Source organism: Melopsittacus undulatus, chromosome 1, assembly GCF_012275295.1.
Source record: "Melopsittacus undulatus isolate bMelUnd1 chromosome 1, bMelUnd1.mat.Z, whole genome shotgun sequence".
NCBI lineage: Eukaryota > Metazoa > Chordata > Aves > Psittaciformes > Psittaculidae > Melopsittacus > Melopsittacus undulatus.
This window is the reverse complement of record NC_047527.1, coordinates 18468342-18490845: the sequence shown is the minus strand read 5'-3', so window position 1 is coordinate 18490845 and position 22504 is coordinate 18468342. Positions and strand designations below refer to the sequence as shown.

Genomic DNA, 22504 nt, shown 5'->3' with positions numbered 1-22504 from the left:
GCCTTAATTCTAATCCACTGAAAATCTGATGTCTTTACTGGGATAATTCTTCTTCTGTTTTTCTTGCTGCTTTTTCAGCTAAGCTTTTAATACAAGAAGACATTGTATATGCTTGCTTAGTTTAGGGCATGTGGATAATCTCATTAACTTAATTGGTCTAATAGTATAATTGTGTGAACAGAGAATGAAGAATTAGACTTTTCAGAGCAAGATAGTGCTTTGGGTGAAGCTGTTCTTTCAGGCTCCATAAAATACTTCACTAACAACTCAGTTATGAAGTTACACTTTCCCATACTATTTTGAGATACTTTTTCTAGCAAAGCTGGACATTTTTCAGAAGAGGCACAGGAGGTGGCTGAAGACAGGTTGGAACAGTGATAATTCTGTAAAATTCCTGCAGTAGCTGTGCATTCATTTTGAATGTTCTTGCAGCTTTGTACATATATCTACAGGATGCTTTAAGCTGCAAAAAAGATTTCTTACCAAATGAAGTATCTACTGATGAGGAATTTTTTGGGGTGTTGCGTGTAAGTTTCATTAAATATGTTGCTAGCTCTGCCAGGAAAGACAACAAGCCGTATGCTTACATATGTATAGTGGTAGTTTTAAAGGGAGTCAAATAAGATAGTTTGGTGCTGTGTTTGATGCAGGATGGAGTTGATGGGAAGTGTGAAGAGCTGCAGCTGCTGCTTCAGATAGTCTCTAAGAAGGACCAATGGTTCAGCTGAGGATATACTACATGGATCCTAAGGAAATGTTTTCTTTTGAAATTAGAACTTCATTCATCTTTTATGGTTTTGTCTTTTTTTACTGCTTTTTGAGCTTGTATAAGTTTGGGGTTCATGTGACTGTGTCCTTCAGAAATAAGGTTTCAGAATTTATTCATGGAGTAGACAAATCTTATTTTTTGTAAAAAGTTACGTTCAGCCTTGCTACTTATGCTTTGACATTATCCCTAAAGGAGCAGCTTCAGTTCAGCAACTCTGCCTGCATAGATCCGTTTACAAGTTTTGGCCTGATCTGTCTTCCATGACTAATGTTGAAAGAACTCTTAAGTCTAATTTTTTATTGTGGTTGTAGTCAGATTATGTGGTATTTTTTGATGTTTGTAATTCCTTCCCTTTATCTTTGTTGTAGTTGTTTACAGTTTTGTTTTGATTATTTATACTGCAATTCGAAGGGAATTATTTTGATGTATCAAACCCTTAGATCAAAAATGCATTTTCTAAAATGTGAAGTCCTTGATATTTATAAATTTATAAAATTGAATAATTTCTTTTTTAAGATGCAAAATATTGTTTAACACTGCAGCAGTTACACAGGTATGAAATTTTGCCTTTCTTAGAGGTTTCAGCCCCTGAAAATTCTCCTACTAATACTGTGCAAGCATGAAATTTAGAGCAGTCTTAAGACTGGTTTGGTGTGTTTGACTAATCAAATGCAGAAATTGATAAATGTTCAACTTCTCACTTCACTCTGAGTCTACTTAATGCTAATTAAAAAGAATCATGACAAATGGAGGATTAGTTCTTGTGCCAGATTAGCGATTACTAGTCTTTGAAAGAAATACCTTAGAAAGGTTCTGTGTTTAAACAATATGTCACATACTAAAGTACCTTAGTCCATACGCTACTGATTGTGGTGTAAGTGGCATAAAGTGGCATATATCTTTCATTTAAGCATGCAGAATTTACAGAATCTAGTGTTTTGTTTTAAACTCTGGAAAACTGATAGGGGGAATTCCACGCCATAGGTTCTGCATGGTCAAATACTGCAGATCTTTTTGCACCAGTGAAAGTTTTATCTTTTGATTTAAGGTGGAAGGAGAAAGGAGCTTGAGTTCAATTTTGTATTAGGCTTATTCTTAAGAATCTCGGTGTGATGTAAAGAACCAAAATGTAACTCTTGAACATTATTTTTTATCTTTATTAGCAGAATTGTCACAGCTATCTTAGAATGTTTAATAGATTTCAAATAATCTCAAATCTTGTAGTTAAAATTAAGTTTCTTTTTAATATTTTCAGTGGACTTCAAATTAATGATTGAACAGATCGGTACTCTGCAATTTGCAGTTTTGTAGTATCTTGCAATAGGTCCCCTGAAAATGAATTTATATTTTGAAATGTGACATTTATATTAAAAAGGGCCTGAAACATAATAAGATGTGGAATTGTCTGGTTTTCTTGTATCAGCTGATACTAAGGCTGGTAATAAATTGAATATATGAGATAAATGCTAGGTAAAGTTTCTGTAGAATTGATGGGAGTCTGGCTTTCCTTTTAAAGTAACTGTTTTTTGTCTGCTGAAGTGGTTGTTAGTATTGGCAGTGGTTCTGCATGGTAAAACATTTTGTTTAATTCGATGGAAATAAAGCTTGATGCTATGTGTGTAAATGGTGGTTAGCTATGCTGCTGTCCTCAGTCCCAGCTCACTGAGGAGGAAGCTGATAAACACTGGGAGCTAGAGAGCAGCTCAAGAAAGATATAAATCAGAACAAGAATTAAGATGTTTACAGTGCTCAAAATGTCCTATGTCTTGATTTTGGTACAGACTTTTTCATACATGGTTTTGTTAAATTATTGACTACTGGATTCACTGGATTTCAGTTTTCATTTAAAAAAATACTGATAGTTTGTATAATCCAAAGATAAACTAGAAAGTCAGATAAAGGAGTGGTCTGTGAATACAGATAAAAGTAATAGTGGTTTGTTTTTCATGTCTTTATTTTTAGCTTGTCTTACTGCTCCTAGGTATCACAGATCTGAACACTTCAGATTGACTAAACACCTATGTGTATGTCTTTCAGCAATGTGTTCAGAATATGTGTTACAGTTTTATTTATGTGATGGAAAAATTAGCAATTGCTTTAAAAAACCCACTACGTCCTCACTGACTTCTTCACAGTAGTTTTAAAGACACTTTTGAAAACTACGCTACCGTACAGCATAGAGTGTCAGCACTGTTCTGAGTGGCTGAGCCTCTTTTTAGTGAACTGAGGGTTCTCTGTAAATAAACTTATCCCAACACTTTTGCAGGTTTATTTGAGGGTGATGGGAGTGCAGATTTCAAACCTTTTTTTTTCCTGGTGATAAGTAGGGTGGATAAAAAAGTTTTAGATGCTATTTTTCATCAAATAAGAACAAAAAAATGTAATTTTGCAGCAATTTTGTGGGATTTGGTGTAGTTTAGATGCAGATAAATTCTGTCAAATGTACATGTAATTCATTTAACATGAACAGGTTGGATGAAGCCTTGGGTGATATGGTTTAGTGTGAGGTGTCCCTGCCCATGGCAGGGTGGTTGGAACTAGATGATCTTGAGGTCCTTTCCAATCCTAACTATTCTATGATTCTATGATTCTATGTTAATTATGTCTAATCCTTTTATCCTCATTATTTGATTGCATAAGGTGACATGCTTATTGTAGACAAACATCAGTTAATGTTTGTGACTAGAACTAGTTGTAGCTTTTCATAAATAAATTTGTCTTGAGATTCCAGTGATTTATGTTACTTGGAAGTGCTGTGGGTAAGAAATAAAGCAGCCATACAGAAAATGTTTCAAGGCTCTTTTGGAGGCCTGACTTGCATGCAATTGAAGGTCTTGTATTAGAAACAAAAAAGGAGGGTGGCTTACATACACTTTGCCTGTTTGCTATTGCAAATTAAGATGTCAAGTACACTGATTGATTTTATATATAAAACAGATGATTTCCGTTCTCTAGCAGTTTGGTTTTAATCAGTGTCTAGATTGCTTTTTTTCTTTGAATTTTAAAAATAACAGCTGATTTTTTTTAATCCAAAGCTAAATTTTATAGTAGATAGTCTGTTACCTGTGAAAAACCTTCTGTCGTCATAAGCCATAATTGCATGATACACTCCTTTGACTGTGCAAGCTGTTATCCCCACTTCCCTTCTTCCATGTTTCAGCTCAGTGGGCAGGTCACTGAGCTGTGTATAATACCAGCTTTGGGTAGTGAGTTTGACACTGCCCTAGTGTCCCCACCATAAGCATGTGGACCTACTTTACAAAATACTTTGGGACCTCTTCTTAAAATGTGATGGAGAACAATGGTTTTGATTAGTTTTTTTTGTTTTGTATTTTTGTTTAGTAATAGTAGCAACATGATAAGCATGTGGAATTAGTCATATATTTTTTTAAAAAGTTTAATTATGCTGTTAATCTTTATTTTAAATCTCAAAAATAAAATAAACAGTGTGTGTTACTGTTATACTGATAAATGTGGTCAGCAGTTAAAATTTCTAGAGCCAGTTATGGCTTTTAGCCAAATATCTCCCAGTAAAAGTAGAATGATGAATGTAACTTCACAGGTTGCAGTTTGACAAAGAAGCAGTGGAAAATGAAATGACTGTGGGTGAACCCCCCAGCAGCCTGTGTCCTAATTTGTCTCCTGATTGTTCTGATGAATTTTCTCTGCCTACGCCTTGCATTTAAACAGAAGAATGAAATGCTTTTTCTGCTCTTGAGTAATTTTCACTGAATTTTAATGAAATATACAGTTCTGAGGAAAGTGGAGGGGATAATCTCAAAGGGAAGAATAAACTTAGTGTTACTAGTGTTTCTAGCTGTGTTGTTTTGGTAGCTTGAACTAGTTTATTTAAATGCTGTGTTTTTCTCTTCTGGAAGCAATTAATTTGTTCAAGTGATGATCAGAAGATAGGAAATTAATGAAGAGAATAATTATGTTCAAAATACTGTAAAAATACAGGTATGCTTTTGGGGTGTGTGTGACTGTGTTCTTAGAAAGGTACGTTATGAACAAATGAATTTCAGAGCTATGTTAAAGCCAAAGATTAAAATTGTTTAAGGTTTTGTTGAGGAGTTGTCAAGGCTTCCATAAGGTGATACCCAACTGTATAGAATCATAGAATAGGGCTGGAAAGGACCTTAAGGTCATCTCGTTCCAACCCCCCTGCCATGGCCAGGGACACCTCACACTAAACCATATCACCCAAGGCTTCATCCAACCTGGCCTTGAACACTGACAGGGATGGAGCATTCACAACCTCCCTGGGCAACCCATTCCAGTACCTCACCACCCTAACAGTAAAGAATTTCTTCCTTATATCCAGTCTAAACCTCTACTGTTTAAGTTTCAACCCGTTACTTTTTATAAGGTATGAAATGGCATGAGAGCAAGCAGGGGAATGAGCAGCAGGACCTCATTACTGGAAAAGTGTATTTTTTTTTCCCCCATTAATATTATCTCATGCAGAAATGACATCTGTGTGTGTGTGTACACCCAGACACATCACAGACACCAGACCGTCTGTCTTCTCATGGCTGACTACAGTGGTTGTGATCACGCAGGAGGGCATAACAGGGGTTATAGGCTGATGGTGTTGACTCTTTGAGGCCAACTTTGCTACACTGGAATTTGGTTTCACTTTCATTCTGCCATATTCCCAAACTGCAGTCATGTGTTGAAGTACAGAATCATAAACTGTTAAAATTCTGTGTATCTTTTCTCCTGTTGGTCTGTAGAGTTAAAAATTTAAATACATTTTACTTCTTATAGCTTGTTCTTACGTTGTTTATGTTGAAATACATTTTCCATCTACATACCAAAGTACTGCTCAGTTTTGCCATTGAAATAGCTATTTTCTATTGCCTTTACACTGCTGAAGAGCCTACTTTGTGCTCTGGGAGTGATGACTTGTTTATGAAATTGGTGTGTATTTAACACATTAATTAAAGATGGCATTCAGCACACCAACAAGAATCTTGAAAAATGGCTGAAAGCCATATTCGTACAGTGGCAATCAAGATGCATCTGTGGGATTCTCTAAGACTCAGTCCCCATCTCTCCTCTATAGTCATGGATCTTGTGAATGACAAGGTGGGGGTCTTTGGAATGGCTGAAGATTAACATCCCCTGCTGTTTTGTAATTATCAGAATCTGGACAGTCATTTATTTGAATGAAATAATGCATACAGTTTGTGCTTCCAGAGAAAAGCATACATAATGCGATTGTATGAAGAGGTTTTCAGTCTCTCAGTGGGATGTCGTAGGGTATGTTTATAAACTTCAACCTAGCAGTTTCTCTGCAGTGGAATTCCACTGGTATTGAGATAATAATTTGCACAGTCAAATTGCTTTCTTTACAAAAACCCAGGGAGTTATGAGACCCTAATCCTTTATTAATGTCAATCCATAGGCAGCAAGAAAGCGTAAGATTGCCATTCGAAAAGCCCAGGGGAAAAATCTTGAGGCCATCCGAGAGCTGAATGAATATCTGGAACAGTGAGTGTCTTACAAGAGTACGGATTGTGTTTTGCTATTCTAATAAATCTTTTTAATTAAAATGGAATTTGCATTTGATTTACGCTTTTGCTTCCACTTAGAGAATCCCTTGCACATTCTTTTTCTCCTTTTCTCCTCTCATGTCTTCTGTATACAGATTTGTTGGAGACCAAGAAGCTTGGCATGAACTTGCAGAACTTTACATCAATGAACATGAGTAAGTTGTTTGCTAAGTCCACATAAAACCTGTTAAATTGAAACCTTCTCTGTGTTAAGTCAAAGACCTCAATGATTTTTTTTTTCTGAAGGACTAGTGTTAGAAAGTATGCTGTCTTGTTTCCAATATAACAAGCATCAACAGGAAATAACTGCCAACCATATTTGAGTACCAAATGCTTTACGAAGGCATTTGATTTTAAAACAGAAACAGCTTATTTAATTACCTGTATGCTTCAGTTATGTGGGGTTTTTTTTAGATTTGGTGTTTTAAAAGAAGTGGTTTGTATTTAGCAGGGAACAGCACCTTTTTTTTCCCATATTTTTTCATCCAGGTGATTTTTTGACTAGTTATAGATCTTAAATTTTTTCCTTCCAAAATCAGTTGATCAATAACAGCTGATATTTTTCTGAATTTCTGTTAGCTTGCCTCTGTAAGAACTTTTAGTAACCTTTAAAAAACGCAAACAAAACATGGGTCCAGAGTTAGAGGCATCAGGTCGCCTGGGTACAAAACCCAATGCAATCAAGAATGCTGCATGTTGTAGTAACTTGCTTATTGGATATTTAATGTTTTTGTTAGCTTTTTCTTATTGCTATAGTGACAGGAGGAAATCCCAGTGTGAGAGGATTAGCTCAAAGCCTTAGTGCAAGTTTTCTAATATCACAGCATTAATTCTAACCTCCACCCAAAGGCGTATCTTTTTTCCCCCCTTCCTTTAGTTCTTCAGCCCAGCCTGAATTATATCACATTGTTTCCTCCTTCCTTTCCAGAGAGTAGTAAAAGAATCAAATTCTCAAGGGAGAAATTGTAATTCTCACTGTGACAGAAAAGTTTTTTTTCCATAACTTTTCCTTCCACCCCATTCTCAAAGAAAATAATTATTAAACTCTTTCACATGCTGACTTACAAAATAATCTAGAATTTAGGTATCCGGATGGCTTAATATTGTTTCATAATTGCAAAATTACTTTTAGTCCAATATTAAATATCTACCCACACTCTCTATAAACACTGCATCTCTGAAATTTGGAAACCTGTCATGTAAACTCTGTGCAACAACAGTGCTATCATGTATCTTTATAAGATGCAAATTCTGCAGGAAACTCTGTTAGTTGAAAGATTATGAAGCTAAGATTTCTGTAATTAAATGAACCTACATTTTGAGCTAGACTTTTTAATTCTCTCTGAAACCTTTCATTTAAAGAATAAGTAAGTTGCTGCCTGTTCAGACTAGTATAATGCTATCTTCATATGCAGATTTGAACAATTTGATTTTCAAACTGTTCTTAGTATGTTTTTTTTATCTCAGTTCTGTGGTCTGTAGCTTGGTTTGTCAGTCCTTAAACAGCTGAATTTTCCTGTAGAAAAAAGTTAACTCTTTTGTGTTCCTAGTTCAGTGTCTTTTAGTACGAAATGCCTGTTTCTATTCATCATTCTTCTTGATAAGAAATAGTACGTATTAATAGGAAATGAGTGTATTAAATGTTTTCCACAAGCTCTACCACATATACATAGATTATAACTTTTTGTGTAGTTTTCATCATAATTTAGAAATAATAACTTGAGTTTTCAAACATTGTTTAGAAAGAAAACATCTTCCTTAATTGTGAATCATGTGAAGTAATGGGGAAAAAAGTATGGCTTTTTTATTATGTTGTAAAGAAACTGAAAAAACAACCTGTATATTCTGTTTCATTTTGTCACTTTCGTTTTTATATTCTTCAGCTATGCAAAGGCAGCCTTCTGCTTAGAGGAGCTTATGATGACTAATCCGCACAACCACTTATATTGTCAGCAGTATGCTGAAGTAGGTATTTTCAGAAGAATTAATAATGTTTGGATGCATATTCTCTTTTTATGTTACTGAAGTGGTGAAAATTGAATAAAAATGCTTTATTTAATTTTTCCCCAAGAGATTTAAGAGAGTACACAGACAATGTTAACATCTCATAGAACTTAACATGTTAATAAAACTGGTTTCTTACTTGCTAAATAGAAAAGTAAGAGCAGGAATTACTGAAGATAAAAATTCATTTTAAATAAGCTATTCTTGTTGAAGTGTTTATGCACTTTTCAAATTAAGTGCATGAGAAGTTAAATTTTACCACTGCAGTGCTGCCTAGGAGGTTATGATATATTGCCTGTTACTGTGGAGCCAGATCTTGGAATACACATAGGAAATTTTGTGTGAAGGAGCACTGGGGAAGAGAGGGCCCTTAGCAGTTTTAGCTCAAGGTTTTTAGCCATTTGCACTCTTTTTTTTCAGATATTTATTATTTTTTTCCTAAATTGTACTGTTAAATGCTTAGTATGGATTTTATTTGTTTTGTTAATGTGGATAAAATTCGGTTAACTTTAAAACTTGAAAGGCTAAATAGCTTTCCAGTAGAAAGACTGTAATGCATGTCTTCCAGGATTTATCCCTCCTTTTGTTGATCTAATAGCAAGAAAAAATAATAGAAAGACAGTGGAGTAATCTGCTAAACTTTGTGTACTGTTTTGCAGTGAGTAGATAATGAAAGGCATTGTGGTGCCTTTTGTGTACTGGTGTAACGCACGCAAGTTAGTATGGATTTACAGTAGTAAGAATTTAGCTTTAGATTTAAAGTTCATGTTACTTTGCCAAAGAGGCTATAAGGTTGTAAGTATGTATAGGTGCAAAATAATAACTTTTCATGGTTGTAGCAATAAATTAATGCTGCCTTTTTTCCTCCTATAGTTAAATATTTAAGAACTTGTGTATTGAAAAGAGCTCAGATTTCTCCAAACCTAGTATTTGGCTTTGGTAGGACTCACCTGATTTGAAATATCATGTGAAACAAACCTGAAGTGAAGTTTCATAATATCTTTGCTTCAAGAGTGAATGCCTCAGGTACAGATGACGTGCAAGTTTCAGGAGCTTGTAATTTTTGCAGGTTAAATACACTCAAGGGGGGCTTGAAAACCTCGAGCTATCAAGAAAGTATTTCGCACAAGCACTGAAGCTTAACAACCGAAATATGAGAGCTTTGTTTGGACTTTACATGGTAAGCACAATTACGTATTTTCCGGGTTGTCATTTTTATGTTGCATGGTTTTATGCATGTATATTATCCTTTATCATTTTGGCTTGTTTGGGTGGGGTTTTTTCCTGTTGGTTTAACATATTATTAACACTGTTTTTAAATACTGACAGGACAGTCTTATGCCTGTAAGTACTCCTTACTTGAAGTGCTCTTAAGCTTTAAGTCTTGCCTGTGTTTTCAAAGAATTATAATTATTGGCACATGAAGGTAACTTAATGAATAAGGATTTAAAGCCATACTCCTCTCTACAGGATGGTGAGCTGCTGAAGAGTACCAGTACAGTGTGATGGCTGCTTTTTTTTTTATTATTTTTAAGCAGCTTTTTTAGTCTACCCTTTGGCTCCTTACTTCTTTGTAATGCTGTTTCCAGGCTTTAGGATCTGTTTTTGCTGTGGCTGCTGCTTTTGTCCTTGACAGACATGCTCAATGTTCATAGTCCCCCAAAGAATGTCCATAACCCTGGTAAATGCTCTACAAAGGCTTTTAGCTGTATATGCCAAGGAAACTGGTCAGTACTTCATCAAATTCAGGAAACCAGAGAGAACTATGCCCCATGTTAGGTCACTGACCTTGTACTATATCACAAATTTAATTCATGTGGGCATGGCTTCAGGGAATGCATTTCCAAATTTGTGGAGGCTGCTTCTCTGACAGTCTTGCTCCTTTCCTGTTTCTGCAGGTAGTTTCAGGGAAGTAGCTCTAAGGGAACATTCTTTGAGTTTGAACTGTATTATTCATGTAGCCATTTGCTTCCATGCTCCTTTTTGAAACCTTCCCCGGAGGTTCTTCATTGGTGCATAAGAGGAGGGTTCTTTTGATTCTTTGCATTCAAGTACTTTTGCACTCAGGTGTTGTGGGAAGGATTAGCAATGATTCCTTGAAGAATGGTTTTATTTGAAGTCTCTGAGATTAAGGACTCTTTTCTTATTTTCTCGGTTTTTTGGGGGTATAGTTTTTGTATAGTCTTACCTGCGTTTCTGATACGAAAAAATGTCATGGTTTTCATGGCAGTTTGAACACACAGGTGATGTATTTTGTAACATCTCTTTGTAACAAATGGGGAAAACAAGTTTATAACCCTCACTTCGGGAAAACAAATGGGATTAGCTGATCATGCCCAGGTTTGGTTCCTAACTTGATACACAACTGAACTGAACTGAAGTCTGGTTTAGCTTTATTTAGAACAAACAATTGTTTAAAAAGTTTAAACTAATTCTCATTTGGATGCTGTTTACCAGTAACTGGGGTTTTTTTAGTCTTTTTTTTTCCACTGTTGCTCTGTTTGGGGCTCTGAATGCAAAGGTGCTGAATGCTCTCAGTTAATTTCATGCACATCTATTTCATAGTTACGCTGGTTTTATTTTTGTATTCCTAGTCTGCCAGCCATATTGCCTCCAATCCAAAAGCAAGTGCAAAAATGAAAAAAGATAATATGAAATATGCCAGCTGGGCAGCCAACCAAATAAACAGAGCATACCAGGTTAGTACATCAGTGCTTTTGCTCTTATCGTGCCATGTAGTTCTTTTCTGCACTTTTATCAGCTGCTGCTCAAGAGGCTAGATATGATGTGTGTAAATTGGCATAATTTGCTTGGATTTTTTATGTTCTGCTTGTTTTTTGATGCCCTGGAAGCTTTAATGAATGTAAGATTGGTATACTACAGTTATTAATTAATATTATTTACTTATTAGGTTTAACCAGATTTCTACTAACATTAACTGAATGGACACTAGTGCAGTGCTGATCTCTAAGACACAGTCCTAAAGCTCAGTATTTTAATAAAACTTCGTGTGTCTTAATTCTTAGAGTGACTTGATCTGGTACTAGCAAGCAAATTAAAATTCTAGAATTCTATTTTCCTTCGGTTTATTCTGACCTTTCAAAATCATATTTGTGTTCCTAATAATGATCTTAATAATTGTGACTGAAGTTGGTTTTGCACAGTTTTATAGAAAAATGCTCATTGATTTATGAAAATGTAGACTTCCTGAACTCATAAGGAGGCTTTTCAGCTATTTGCAGAGTTATGCATAAATAGCTATTTTGCTTTTTCATTATAACTCTGTATATTTTTTTCTATAACTATGGATGAAAACAGGTTTTAGCTCATAGATTCTGCTGTCCATGCATCCCAGACATAGTATGCCTGACTCTTTTATAGCTGTTCTTTATGACCTGCCAGTCAAAGTTCATGTATAGGTAATCCTGAACATCAGCATCATGCTGTCATGTTTTCCCCATAACTTTTTCTGAGCAAAAATGTTGGTATTAAATGCAGAGACTTTATATACACTTAACACTCCTTTCTTTCTGTAATATTTCAGTATCAGAACCCAATATTTAATCTTGCTGCTACTGTCTCACAGTTAATACTACCAAGTGGCCTTTTGACCAGCTCCATCTATTATGGAATTAAATTAGATTTTCTTTTACGGCCAATGCAGTTAATTCTTAATACAGTATTTCAGTTTATTGCCAAGAGTGCAGCTTATTGTGGCTGACGTGGTTTTGATGTATTACAACTTTGAAACATTTTCCATTTCCTCTGGTTGACCCTGTAATTTCTGACTGTACTTTACAGTGAAGAATATTGTATCCCTGAGGACATAATTAAGCATTTTATACTTGTGTGCCTGAAGTTTATTTCTCTGCTTTTCTCTTTAAAATGACTCCCTGCTTTTCATTAATTTACCTGTTTGTGACAGTAAGGTGTCTATGAGTTATCGACTTTGTCTGATGTCCCATAAATAAGTGGGACTTCTTTTGGCTTCAGTATGTCTGACATTTCCTGTAATGGAAAACTCAAATTTGCCTCAAGTCAAAAACACAACAAAACAAACAAGCAAAAACCAAACCCTTGAAGAACAGAATAGACAATGGATTCACCGTTGATAGAACAACACAGGTTTTAAAAGATGTGTGAATTTTGAAGATAGTGAAAACTGTTATTCATGCTTTAGATCTCAATAAAATGAACTGTTAAGAGTGGTTCTGAACATGTATTGCAAGTGAATATTATGACCGAAGTTTCCGGTTCCAGTTCTACCACCAGTAGACATTTGCTAGCACTTCGGGGAAACAGCCCAAAGGATGCTTCAGGATGGAACCGTAGAGCCAGTGTTGACTGTGGAATGTGGCGTACCAAGATTAAGAACTAGAAACAGGCATCTCCTAAGTGTAATTAAAGTTTAACTATGGCAGTTTGTAGTTACATGACTTAACAGCCAGATAAGCTTGCCTCTTTTTATTTTTCTTTCTTTTTTTTTCACTCCACATGGCTTTCTGTTAACATCACAACATTTCTAACAAAACAGGACTTGTATTGGGGGGCAGAGGAGGTTTCTGGCTGTGGGGGGTTTTGAGGAGGTTGGTCTTGTTGGGTTTTTTTTACTACAAAGTGCAATTCCCCTGTTTCTGTGAAGCTCTTTTGAATCCTGCATTAAGCATTTTTGGTTGATGCTTCCCAGAACAGCTCACGTTAACACAACTAACATATATTTGAAATATATGTCATAGCTTCTTTGTGACTTCATACTTTCTTGATATGTTGCATACTTCAGCTGCTCTTCTTAGCTGCTTTGGACATAAAGTGATGGACACTGTATCTGACTAATCACAAGGGGAATTTTGCTATAGAGAAGATGTAAGTGCTCAAGCTAGGATTTGGTGTGCAAATGGTGTGAACACCCCTGTCTTCTTAGAAGTACCACAGGAAGCTCTAGTGAGTACAGCTGGATGAGGCTGCCCTAGCCCAGCCCTACTGAGCTTGTTACATGACAGCAGAAGGGTTTGGCCACTCCGGTGTGTATGTCAGATACCACATACAGCTGCTACAGCAAATAGTGTTTGGTGATGTAGCAGGAGGCAGTTTCCCTTATGAGTCCTTATTGATTTGTTGCTTCCTTAGCATGTTCAGCAGTTGAAAATTGTCATCTCTTGGACCTAAGGATGAAGCCTTGGTTGCTTATGCCAGTCAAAACACAGCATTCCTCCATTAGTGAAGGGTTGTCTAACCAGGTTTTAAGCAAGATACTTAATATTATCTCTGTAAATCCTCCCCACTTTCCTTCATTATCCAAAGCACTTTCTAAAGTGTAATAAAAGCCTTAAGAGCTTGTTGAGTTTGGCGTTGACTTGTTTTATTAGCTAGACGTTCTTACTGTTAAAATGCAGTTTTTCCAGTATTCATGTTCTAGAGAATAAGATGCCTTTAGAATCCTGACTTGAGTGCCTAGACAAATGATACGAATTTGTGACCTTAAAATATGAAGTGATTAATTCCAAAAGTTACAAGCAAGCAGTTGGCTTGCAGTGAGATCTTTCCTCATTTTCTTTTTCAGTCTGGATTTAAACTTGAATTACCAGCAGTTTGCTCAGTAATTTTGGAAAACTGCCTTTATTTTTCCAAATTCAGCACTGCCTATAGTTGCATTTTAATTTTATATGTGATTTGCTTAAAATATTTTCACTGGTCCCCTTCTTTCAGTTTATGTTTTCATTCAGGCAGTTTGCTTTGGCACTTGATTTTTTGCTTTTGCTGTGCATATCTGTATGAAATCAGAGGAACTTTTTACATTTACTGTAGATTAAAGAAAACAATCTTTGGGTATGAAAGAGAAAACCTTAACTGTTGCTAGTGTTGCTTAGACTGTGCAGCAGTTTGTTTACCAGGACACATGGGGCTAAAGGACAGTTGAATGAAATAATTTTCTTAAAAGTACTGATATTTGATGCTCCATCTGGTTAATATAGTTATTTGAATGTTAAATGTGTTGATTAGTACTTCTCATCTGTGCCTAATCTAGGAGAAATGTAAGCTTTTGCAGGAAGACAGAAAGGTTTTGTAGCAAGGGCTGCTTACAGAGCTGGAATTCCTGGCTGCTGGTACATGCGCTAAAAGAAAGGTCATTATTCTCTGGCCCACTTAAGTTTAATTGCCTGGGTAGGAAAAAAATATTAATCTTTCATTTCAGATGTTAGAGAAATACTTGTTGTTCAAAGAATTATTTTATTCTCATTATAAGCTCAGTTTTGCCTTATCACTGGGAAACCAGATTATTTTCTCTGTGTGGACCCTGTGAAGAAACGTGTTTCTGTTCTGACTGAAGGCATGAGTCACAGTTATTTTAACATCGAAACAAAATATGGCTACCTAGTGCTCTTCAATTAGGTAATTGGTTTAGCATGTCCTCTGGTAGAAGCGTTTCAGCAGAGGCAAGCGAGTTTGATTAATGCTCACGAAAATCTTTAATGTGATCCTACTCATAGTAATTTTCCAGATACATGCTTCTTGGGTACATTGCTAAATTCTTCTGTGTTAGCAATCCACATGTTATTTATGGTCGGAGAGAGGTGATTTTGTTACAAACCATTTGGGCAACAGAAAATTAAATCATGATTTTAAGAAACGGATTCCGGCTCAATCAGTCAAATTGCTGTGTAATGGCAGAATAGACAAAATAATTGTTCGTCAGGGCAAATTTGAAGTGATTACATTTCCAAGTATACTCCTGTTTGTTATGACGCAGAGTTTGGTTTTATTTGTTCAGCTTCAAGTACATGTCAGTATCATGAAGGCAACCACTCTTGAAATTAGCAAGTAACATTTTTTAAACTAATGTCTTCTGTCAGTTTTGCTTTAAGTGTCCATGAAGAGAGGTAAAATGAAATTCTTCTGATTTTGAAGCTTTCCTCTGCATGCTTTCTCTGTCTTGCCAGGCATGATTTTTGACCACAATATGTTCTGGCTTCTGTGCTTTGTATTGAAATTTCTGAATGCTTTGAATTGGAAACAGTTTTTCAGTGGAGGATTTTGAGCTCTGTTTTATCATTTCCTTGTTTTTCTGAAGAGTCCCCAGGTGTCTGCTTGGGACAGTTCTTGTTTAGAGCAAACAAAAAGAGTACTGAGTCAGGTCTAAGCAATAGTTACTTTCTCCTGCATGGGAGAGTGTTTAAGAATTTGATTTTCCTCTGACATTGATGGCTGCAGGTCACTCTGAAGACTGTACAACCTGAAGAATGGGTTTATACATACTGCTAGAGTCAAAACACAGCACATCAGTTCATCATCCAGAAATATGAAAATATAGTGGGTTTAGTATGTCTCTTAACTTTAAAGTGTTGTCACAAAACCAACATTTCATTCTCTTAGCGACTTAATTTGAAATAGCTTTTCATTTACTGTGCCAAAACTACTTTTGTAAGAACCCAGTACTGATTGAGAGTCCCAGTGTTAGATTGTAGCCTGGGGGTCAAAAGCAGGTTAACAGGTCCTGCAGCTTGTTGCTGGTGTGATATTACCTGGGTTTGATGACTTAATCTTTCTTAACAGGTCATGAAGAGTTTGCAAAATTAAGTTAATTACAAGAGAGAAGGGACACATTATAAATCAAGGACTAACTATGTGAGACACCAGTGGTATTTGAAATAAAAAACATTAAATTGAAAATTTATTGAGTGTTTAGATGTTAACATTTAGGTAGAGAATAGGCTGTTTTACTAGCAGTGAGTTATAGTTACTGCTTCTGTAATTTCTTTACTACCTCTCCTAACCCAAAACGCAAAAGTTTTTAATGCAGGTGTATTAAAAATCGTTGAGAGTTTCATTTGAGCAAATATCAACCTAGTCAATAAATCCTCTGTGTTAGATGTGGATGATGAGTGATGGGAATCATCAGTACTGTTAGAAAAACCCTTTTGAGGTCAATGAGGGGTGATCATTGTCTTCTACCCTTCTGCCTTTTTCTTTCCCAAACATGGCTGCATGTGTCTTAGGGTATATAAAGCCATTAATAGTATTTATTAAGCTGTACTTTGTTATCAAGACAGACTTTATTTCGAATGCTCTCTGAAATCGCTGCTGTAATAGGAGGTTACATTCAAATACAAGGTCATTCCTCACAGTTACTTTGAACCATAAAATATAATTACGTGATGACTGGATTATTTTATAGGAGATTTTGATAAGTAGCACTGTCTCGCTGTAACAAAAATAGAAAATAGATTGGCTTCAATAGCAGGCCTAAGTCTTACTACTATTAAATTATGAATGTTTAATATATAATATGTAATTTGGATCACATTAAAAAATCAAGGCTGAAGTAAAAATTATGTTAAAGTTTACTGGGCAAGCAAATCAGCAGGAAGATCTCACTTCAGATAAATGTTCAGTTTCAAAGTGGAATATTTATTAGTGCTGAATATTCAAATTTAGAACTAATGAGTGAAACTAAGGAGTTCTGTTGTATTTTCCAGTACATAGTAGAGGAAAGGTGATATAGCTTGTAAAAATTCTGAGGTTGAGTGAAACAATAAAGAAGCTGTGCTTTTAAGTTTGTAGTCAATAGAGTTAATTTTTGGTACTTAATGCTTGGAACTGTTATTTGCACAGGATCTATGCACAGAATTTCTGATATGTGACAAAAATCTTTTGTTGATGTTTAGTTTGCAGGTCGCAGTAAGAAGGAAACTAAATACTCTTTGAAGGCAGTAGAAGACATGTTGGAGACTCTGCAAATTACTCAGTCTTAGGTGGGCACAGAGATCAAGTATTAAGTTTTCCAGTTCCATGATCAGCCTGCAATGACCTAGGGGTTATGTTACTCTAATGCTGTTAAATGCTAATTTTGTATTGATTAACCTGCTATCTAAAATAATGTTTTATGGAGAGTAAAATATGTATTTATTGCTGCTATGAGAAATGTGATGAATGCCCACTGAAATGAGTAAATTATCCACTTAGACAACATAAAGAAATTACACATGCTGCACATCAGTCTTTTCAGATTTTTGTATCTATAGTAACTGCTTCTAAGTCACAATTTGTAGAAATAAACTTGTTAAATGATTTATAAAAATGATGGTGACCATTTATTGGACTTGCAAATGGAAATGATGAATTTATGTATGTAGATGAATGACAAATATTAGAAATGTGTGTCTTGTTTGCATATTTAAGAGTGAAAGCATGCTACAGATGTACATTTTCTGGCAAATGTTTACCATACAGCAGGGAGTGATTATAAATACATTTTATGAGAGAAAAAAAGTTGACGTTAATGTTTTTATTAATTATTTGATATCTAGTATTGAAGAAATGGAGAAGACTTATTTGTGTACTTTGCTTCTGAGGTGCTCTTTTACTGGCTTCAGGCCAAAGACATTCTCCTCTGTGGCTTTGTGGGCAAATGCTTCCATGTCCATATAGTTCTCCAATCAGTACATGCATGTGCACTTTTTTTATTCCTTCTGTGTGTCCTTTGTTGCACATATGTTCCACATCATGAATTTCAAACCATCTGAAGGCAGGGCTGCATGCTGGTCTGTACCAGTTTTTGTACCTACAGTATGGGTGCCCTTTCACTGTGGTGTAAGCTGTGGTATGTTAGCTTCTCCACAGTAGCCAAATGTTACTACACTGGGAGGATGAGAGAGCTTGTTCACCTGCCTTGTACTTGCTGGAGGATACAGTGTTTTTACACCATTAGCATGAAGCATCTAGAACACTGCAAATCTGCATTGTATTTGTCTTTAGGCATGAGGTTATTCACTCAGATAATTAGTCAAACACTAATTTATGTATTTTGCAGTTCTGATCACTCTGGAAGTTGTTCAGGTGTACACTATGGCAGTTCTGTTGCACAGTTATCGTTTCATTCATTACAACTTCAGTAAGATTGCATAACAGCAGCAACATCCCCTTCACAAACTGTAATAAAAGTATTGCAATGTCATTTTCATGATTGTCACCGCAATCCCAGCTCATTCTTATACTGACTACATTATGTAGACGGGTAGGTTAAAGGCTGTGTATTAAAATGGCCTTTTCATGATGTGGACTTGAGGTAATAAACCAAAGCTGAGCTCCTGTTTAAAAACAAAGCAGCAACAAAAACTTCCTTCGTAAGTTCAAAGCTTAAAAATTTGTGTAACTGAGCTGATTGTTGCATGAGACGGTGCCTTTAAGAAACATGTATGGTCTTATTCCCATTATCCGTGAAATAGGTTGGAGTATTATAGCATCGTGGGATGGGTGCTATGCCATGAGAATCGACTGTATATGGAGTCATAAATTAATTCAGTACTGTTGAAATATAACACAGCAAATTCTGCAGAGTATTATTAAATCACCCAGTTCTAACCTGGGGAAATAGTACAGATCCTTCTAAATACTAATTCACAGCCCAGCTCAGAACAGTATTTGCCGATAGATTATGTATGTTTCAGGTGGAAAAGCCAAAAAAGTATCCTGGGTGACCATAGATATTTCTGTTCAGATTTATAGTCTTTTACTGTATGAGTGTGCCACCTAGAGTTGTAAATGCTCATTAGTCTTTTTATTTTACCTACATCTCACATAATTTGGTTACATTATGAAATTAAGAATGGTGGGAAGCTGTACTGTAGACCAGAATTACTTAGTGGGGCATAACATTTTACCTCCAAGGTATTAAAAACCAGCAGTGCATTATTCCTGTGCAGCTGTGGCATCTATGCTGCTGGAAAGTGTCAGATATAATGCTTTATTGAGAGGCAACTTTTAACATAACAATGTCCAACTTGGGCACATAATATATCACTTTCTCTGTATGGAAGCTTGTTCTGTTTCTTGTTTTCAGTGATCTGATGACAAATTCGCTTCATTTGGCTGCTTAGAACATTCTTCTTTACTGCTTAGCATCTTTTTGAAATAACTATTCAGCGCTCTAATTTTTATCTTGTATTTTGGCATAATCTCCACATAGTATTAGCTTAAAAACTGACCTAGCAAGTATTTTGGACAAATTTGTATTTATTTCAAAGCTAAAATAAATTACTCCTATGAAAATACATGGGAAATCTTTGATAGAACTACTGAATCACGGCAATGGAAATTCAGGATATTTTTCATACTCAAATGAAAACCAAAATCCTATGTCTGCAGGAGAAGTAACTATATGAAATGTCCTGCACTCTCAGCAAGCAAAGGATATAGAGGATAAACTTTGATATAATGGAATCTTTATAAAAGCAATTTTCAGTTCTAGTAATTGATTTTGTAATACATCACTGACGCCGTCTTGCATTAAAAAGAGGTTTTCAAAGAGTGGGTTACGTAGTTGACAAATGAACTTGATTATGCTCTGTATTGTGCTCTGACAGTGACAAATGCTACACAAAAATAATAGTATCAAGCAAGCAGTGTCCTCTTTTCAAAATAAAAGGCTTTGTTTTCATATTTCAGTCAACAGCAAAAACTTGAGACCTTTGTAATGCCAAACTCTGTAGCAATGTGTCATTATTTTTTGCAGCCATAAGTTGATAATAGGCTTGACAGGGAGACCTTATTGTTATCTGTTGAAGTAAAGGTCATTGAAGAGCCACCAAACCCTCTGATTCTGCCTTTGTTCTCAAGTTGCTGGTGACTTCTTAAAAACCTTTTGTCCAAATGTTATAGAGTTCATATTCTTGTAGCTGCAAAAAGCACATCTTGTGTAGAATATGTCCCTAAATCTCTTTAGCTCAGTGCCCAGAATATCTTGCATTTGCTATTGGAAACTATATTAGTCAACGGAGGACTTCCTCTTGGCAGCACTGTATTTTTTATGGCATCCATGTTTGCTAGTCCCTGCATTTACAGTGGAACTTGTATTTCAGCCAGCTTTAGAAGGGAGGGGAAAAGGAAAGCAAATCAAACTTGACGTACTGGCACGAATTTGTTAGCTTCTTGTTACTTGCACCCTCATCTTCCAAGAACACCAACTGTAGCTGTAGTCAGGTTTGCAATAATAATTCTTCTCGTAACTCAAGAGCTTCCATATATTCAGCTCTAAAACCAACACTATTAAAATCTAAACCATACAGGTTCCAGCAGAGCAGTGCTATGCAGTGTGCATGTACCCCGTACGCAGGGAGAATACGGTTCTCCCACTCTTCCTCAAGTTGGTGTCAGAGTAGAGGAGCATTAGGGCAGTTCTGGAATATGATTTTGTCTAGAAAAGGAATGCTGCTTAATATGGCTTGATATAGGGTTTATTTCTTGCATTGCTTGGGGCATGAATAGGGTTTTAGAACTAGCTATGGTTTAACTATAGGTACTGGAGTCTACTTGGAGAATAAAGTGCTTGGAATTAGTTATTATTCTTACTCGGGATAACTGTGCAGCCTTATAGATCTGTATTCTCTTGATAGGCACTGTCTAGAAGTTGGATTCAACCCAGAGACTGGTTTCCAGAAATAATTGGTCATTAATGTACTGCCTCTTAAATCATCCAAATAAAAAAAACCCAAGAGCAACTCCCCAGACAAACAAAAAAACAACAAAACACCCCAAAAAAACAACCCCAGAAAAACCCAAGCAGCACCCTACAAACCAATCAAACGAAAAAGCAACCCTCCAGAACCCACCTCTCATAAAGGAAGTTGTATTTCAACTGCTGGATGTGAAATGGAAAGCATTTATCAGTGTACTTCATTGGTGAGTTTATTGTGTTCTATGATGAGGAAATCCCCTGTATAAAGTAGTGCAATCCTTAATGCTTGTCTGAATGGAAGAAAGGCTGCAGAGTAGCACAAAGGCCCATTCAACCCATATGCTATAGTGGGACTTTGTGTGCCAAGCTGCAAAGAAAACACTGTTCATCTGTGCTAAGGTCCCAGAGGTGAGCATCCGTGGTGGGCAGGCACAGTTGCAGCAGAAAAGGGCTGCATAAGAGGAGACCACCATGGCCTGGATCCTGCAGAGCAGGGACTTGGGTACATGCACCTAGAGACCCATTACAGATGTGAGTTCCCACCAGCTGTTGGTGGGGCTGCATGTTGGTGTGGATCTGCCTGCAGGAGTTTGCCCCTGCAAGGGTCTGTGCTTTGTATTTTGCTTTTCTCCCCTTGGCTTCTGCACAGCAGAAATCTCACAGGAGATCTGTGCCCGTGTAGTACCCTGGCAGTTCTGTTTTAGCTCAGCATGGAGGTGAGGATACAGATGGATCAGCTTGTTGGATTGATCCTGACCTGTAAAGGTTTCACACATTCTTAGTTTCAGTGCACTGAGTGCACACCTAAAGGTCAGCATAAGGTACTTTACCCTGGACTGAAAGGACGTCAGACAGCAGGCCTGTCCTGGGAAACATCTGCAGTCTGCGTAGCTCCTTTGTGGGCCTTGACAAAGAATGCAAGAGGGTGGATGTTACCCACACCAAATGATGTGCAAGTGTATAAATAAATCACTCGTCCTATCATGGTGGCTGCAGCTTAGTTCTCACAGTCACTAGGCCTTTTTTGCATGTGTGTGGAAAAGCATGGAGTGAATAGCTTCGGAAAAACACTTCCAGATGGGAGGCCCTTGAGCCAAGGTCAAAGGAATGGCTGGAGAGAGGAAGAGCCACCTTTCAGCTCACGTGAGTCAGCATAGGTCCAGTAGTTCTCTTCCCTGCAGAGGATGACAAAATATGCTCTGCTTTTGTATTGCATAAATAATGAGGCGTGGCTGTGTTTAAAACAAAATACGTGCAATTTGTAGTGCAAATAATGTTTTTCTCCTCATCCCTATGTGTTTTAACTGCTTTCAATGATACCATGTTGATGTTAAGGTGCCTCGTGCCATTTGATGATCGTATAGGCATCTGCCCCAGGGCTACCAGGGGATGAAGACATGTTTAGAGTGAGTTCACTTAGGAAATAGGCTTGGTGGACTTCCACTAGGGCAGATCACAACCTACCTGCACCGGCAATGGAAACACCACTTATCCCACAAATGGGCCTTACTTAAATAAGATTCACGTTATGATTAATGCAAATTTCCCCCAAATAATGGAGGATCTTTTCCTAAATTTACACAGTTTTTCTGTAGCAAGCTTTTAGGTTTTGGACATGATGTTTGGACATGAAACTTTAAACCAGGCAGATGTAATCCTCCTGGGAAGAGACAGCAAAAATCCACACTGAGGTGGTTTCAACAAGAGCAGCAAGTAAAATTA

The 22504-nt window shown here is 36.5% G+C and overlaps 1 protein-coding gene across 1 annotated transcript in view; it reads left to right on the top strand.

Annotated features, from left to right (window-relative positions):
* The window catches only part of EMC2 (ER membrane protein complex subunit 2), a 34224-nt gene extending 16825 nt beyond the window's left edge, over positions 1-17399 (top strand). Inside the window, exons 6-11 of the mRNA XM_005150924.4 lie at positions 6180-6265; positions 6423-6482; positions 8211-8292; positions 9401-9511; positions 10926-11030; positions 16995-17399. Of these exons, the coding sequence (XP_005150981.1) occupies positions 6180-6265; positions 6423-6482; positions 8211-8292; positions 9401-9511; positions 10926-11030; positions 16995-17081 (531 nt within the window). The 3' untranslated portion in view covers positions 17082-17399. The remainder of the gene's footprint in view (positions 1-6179; positions 6266-6422; positions 6483-8210; positions 8293-9400; positions 9512-10925; positions 11031-16994) is intronic.
* The last annotated feature ends 5105 nt before the right edge of the window (positions 17400-22504 follow it).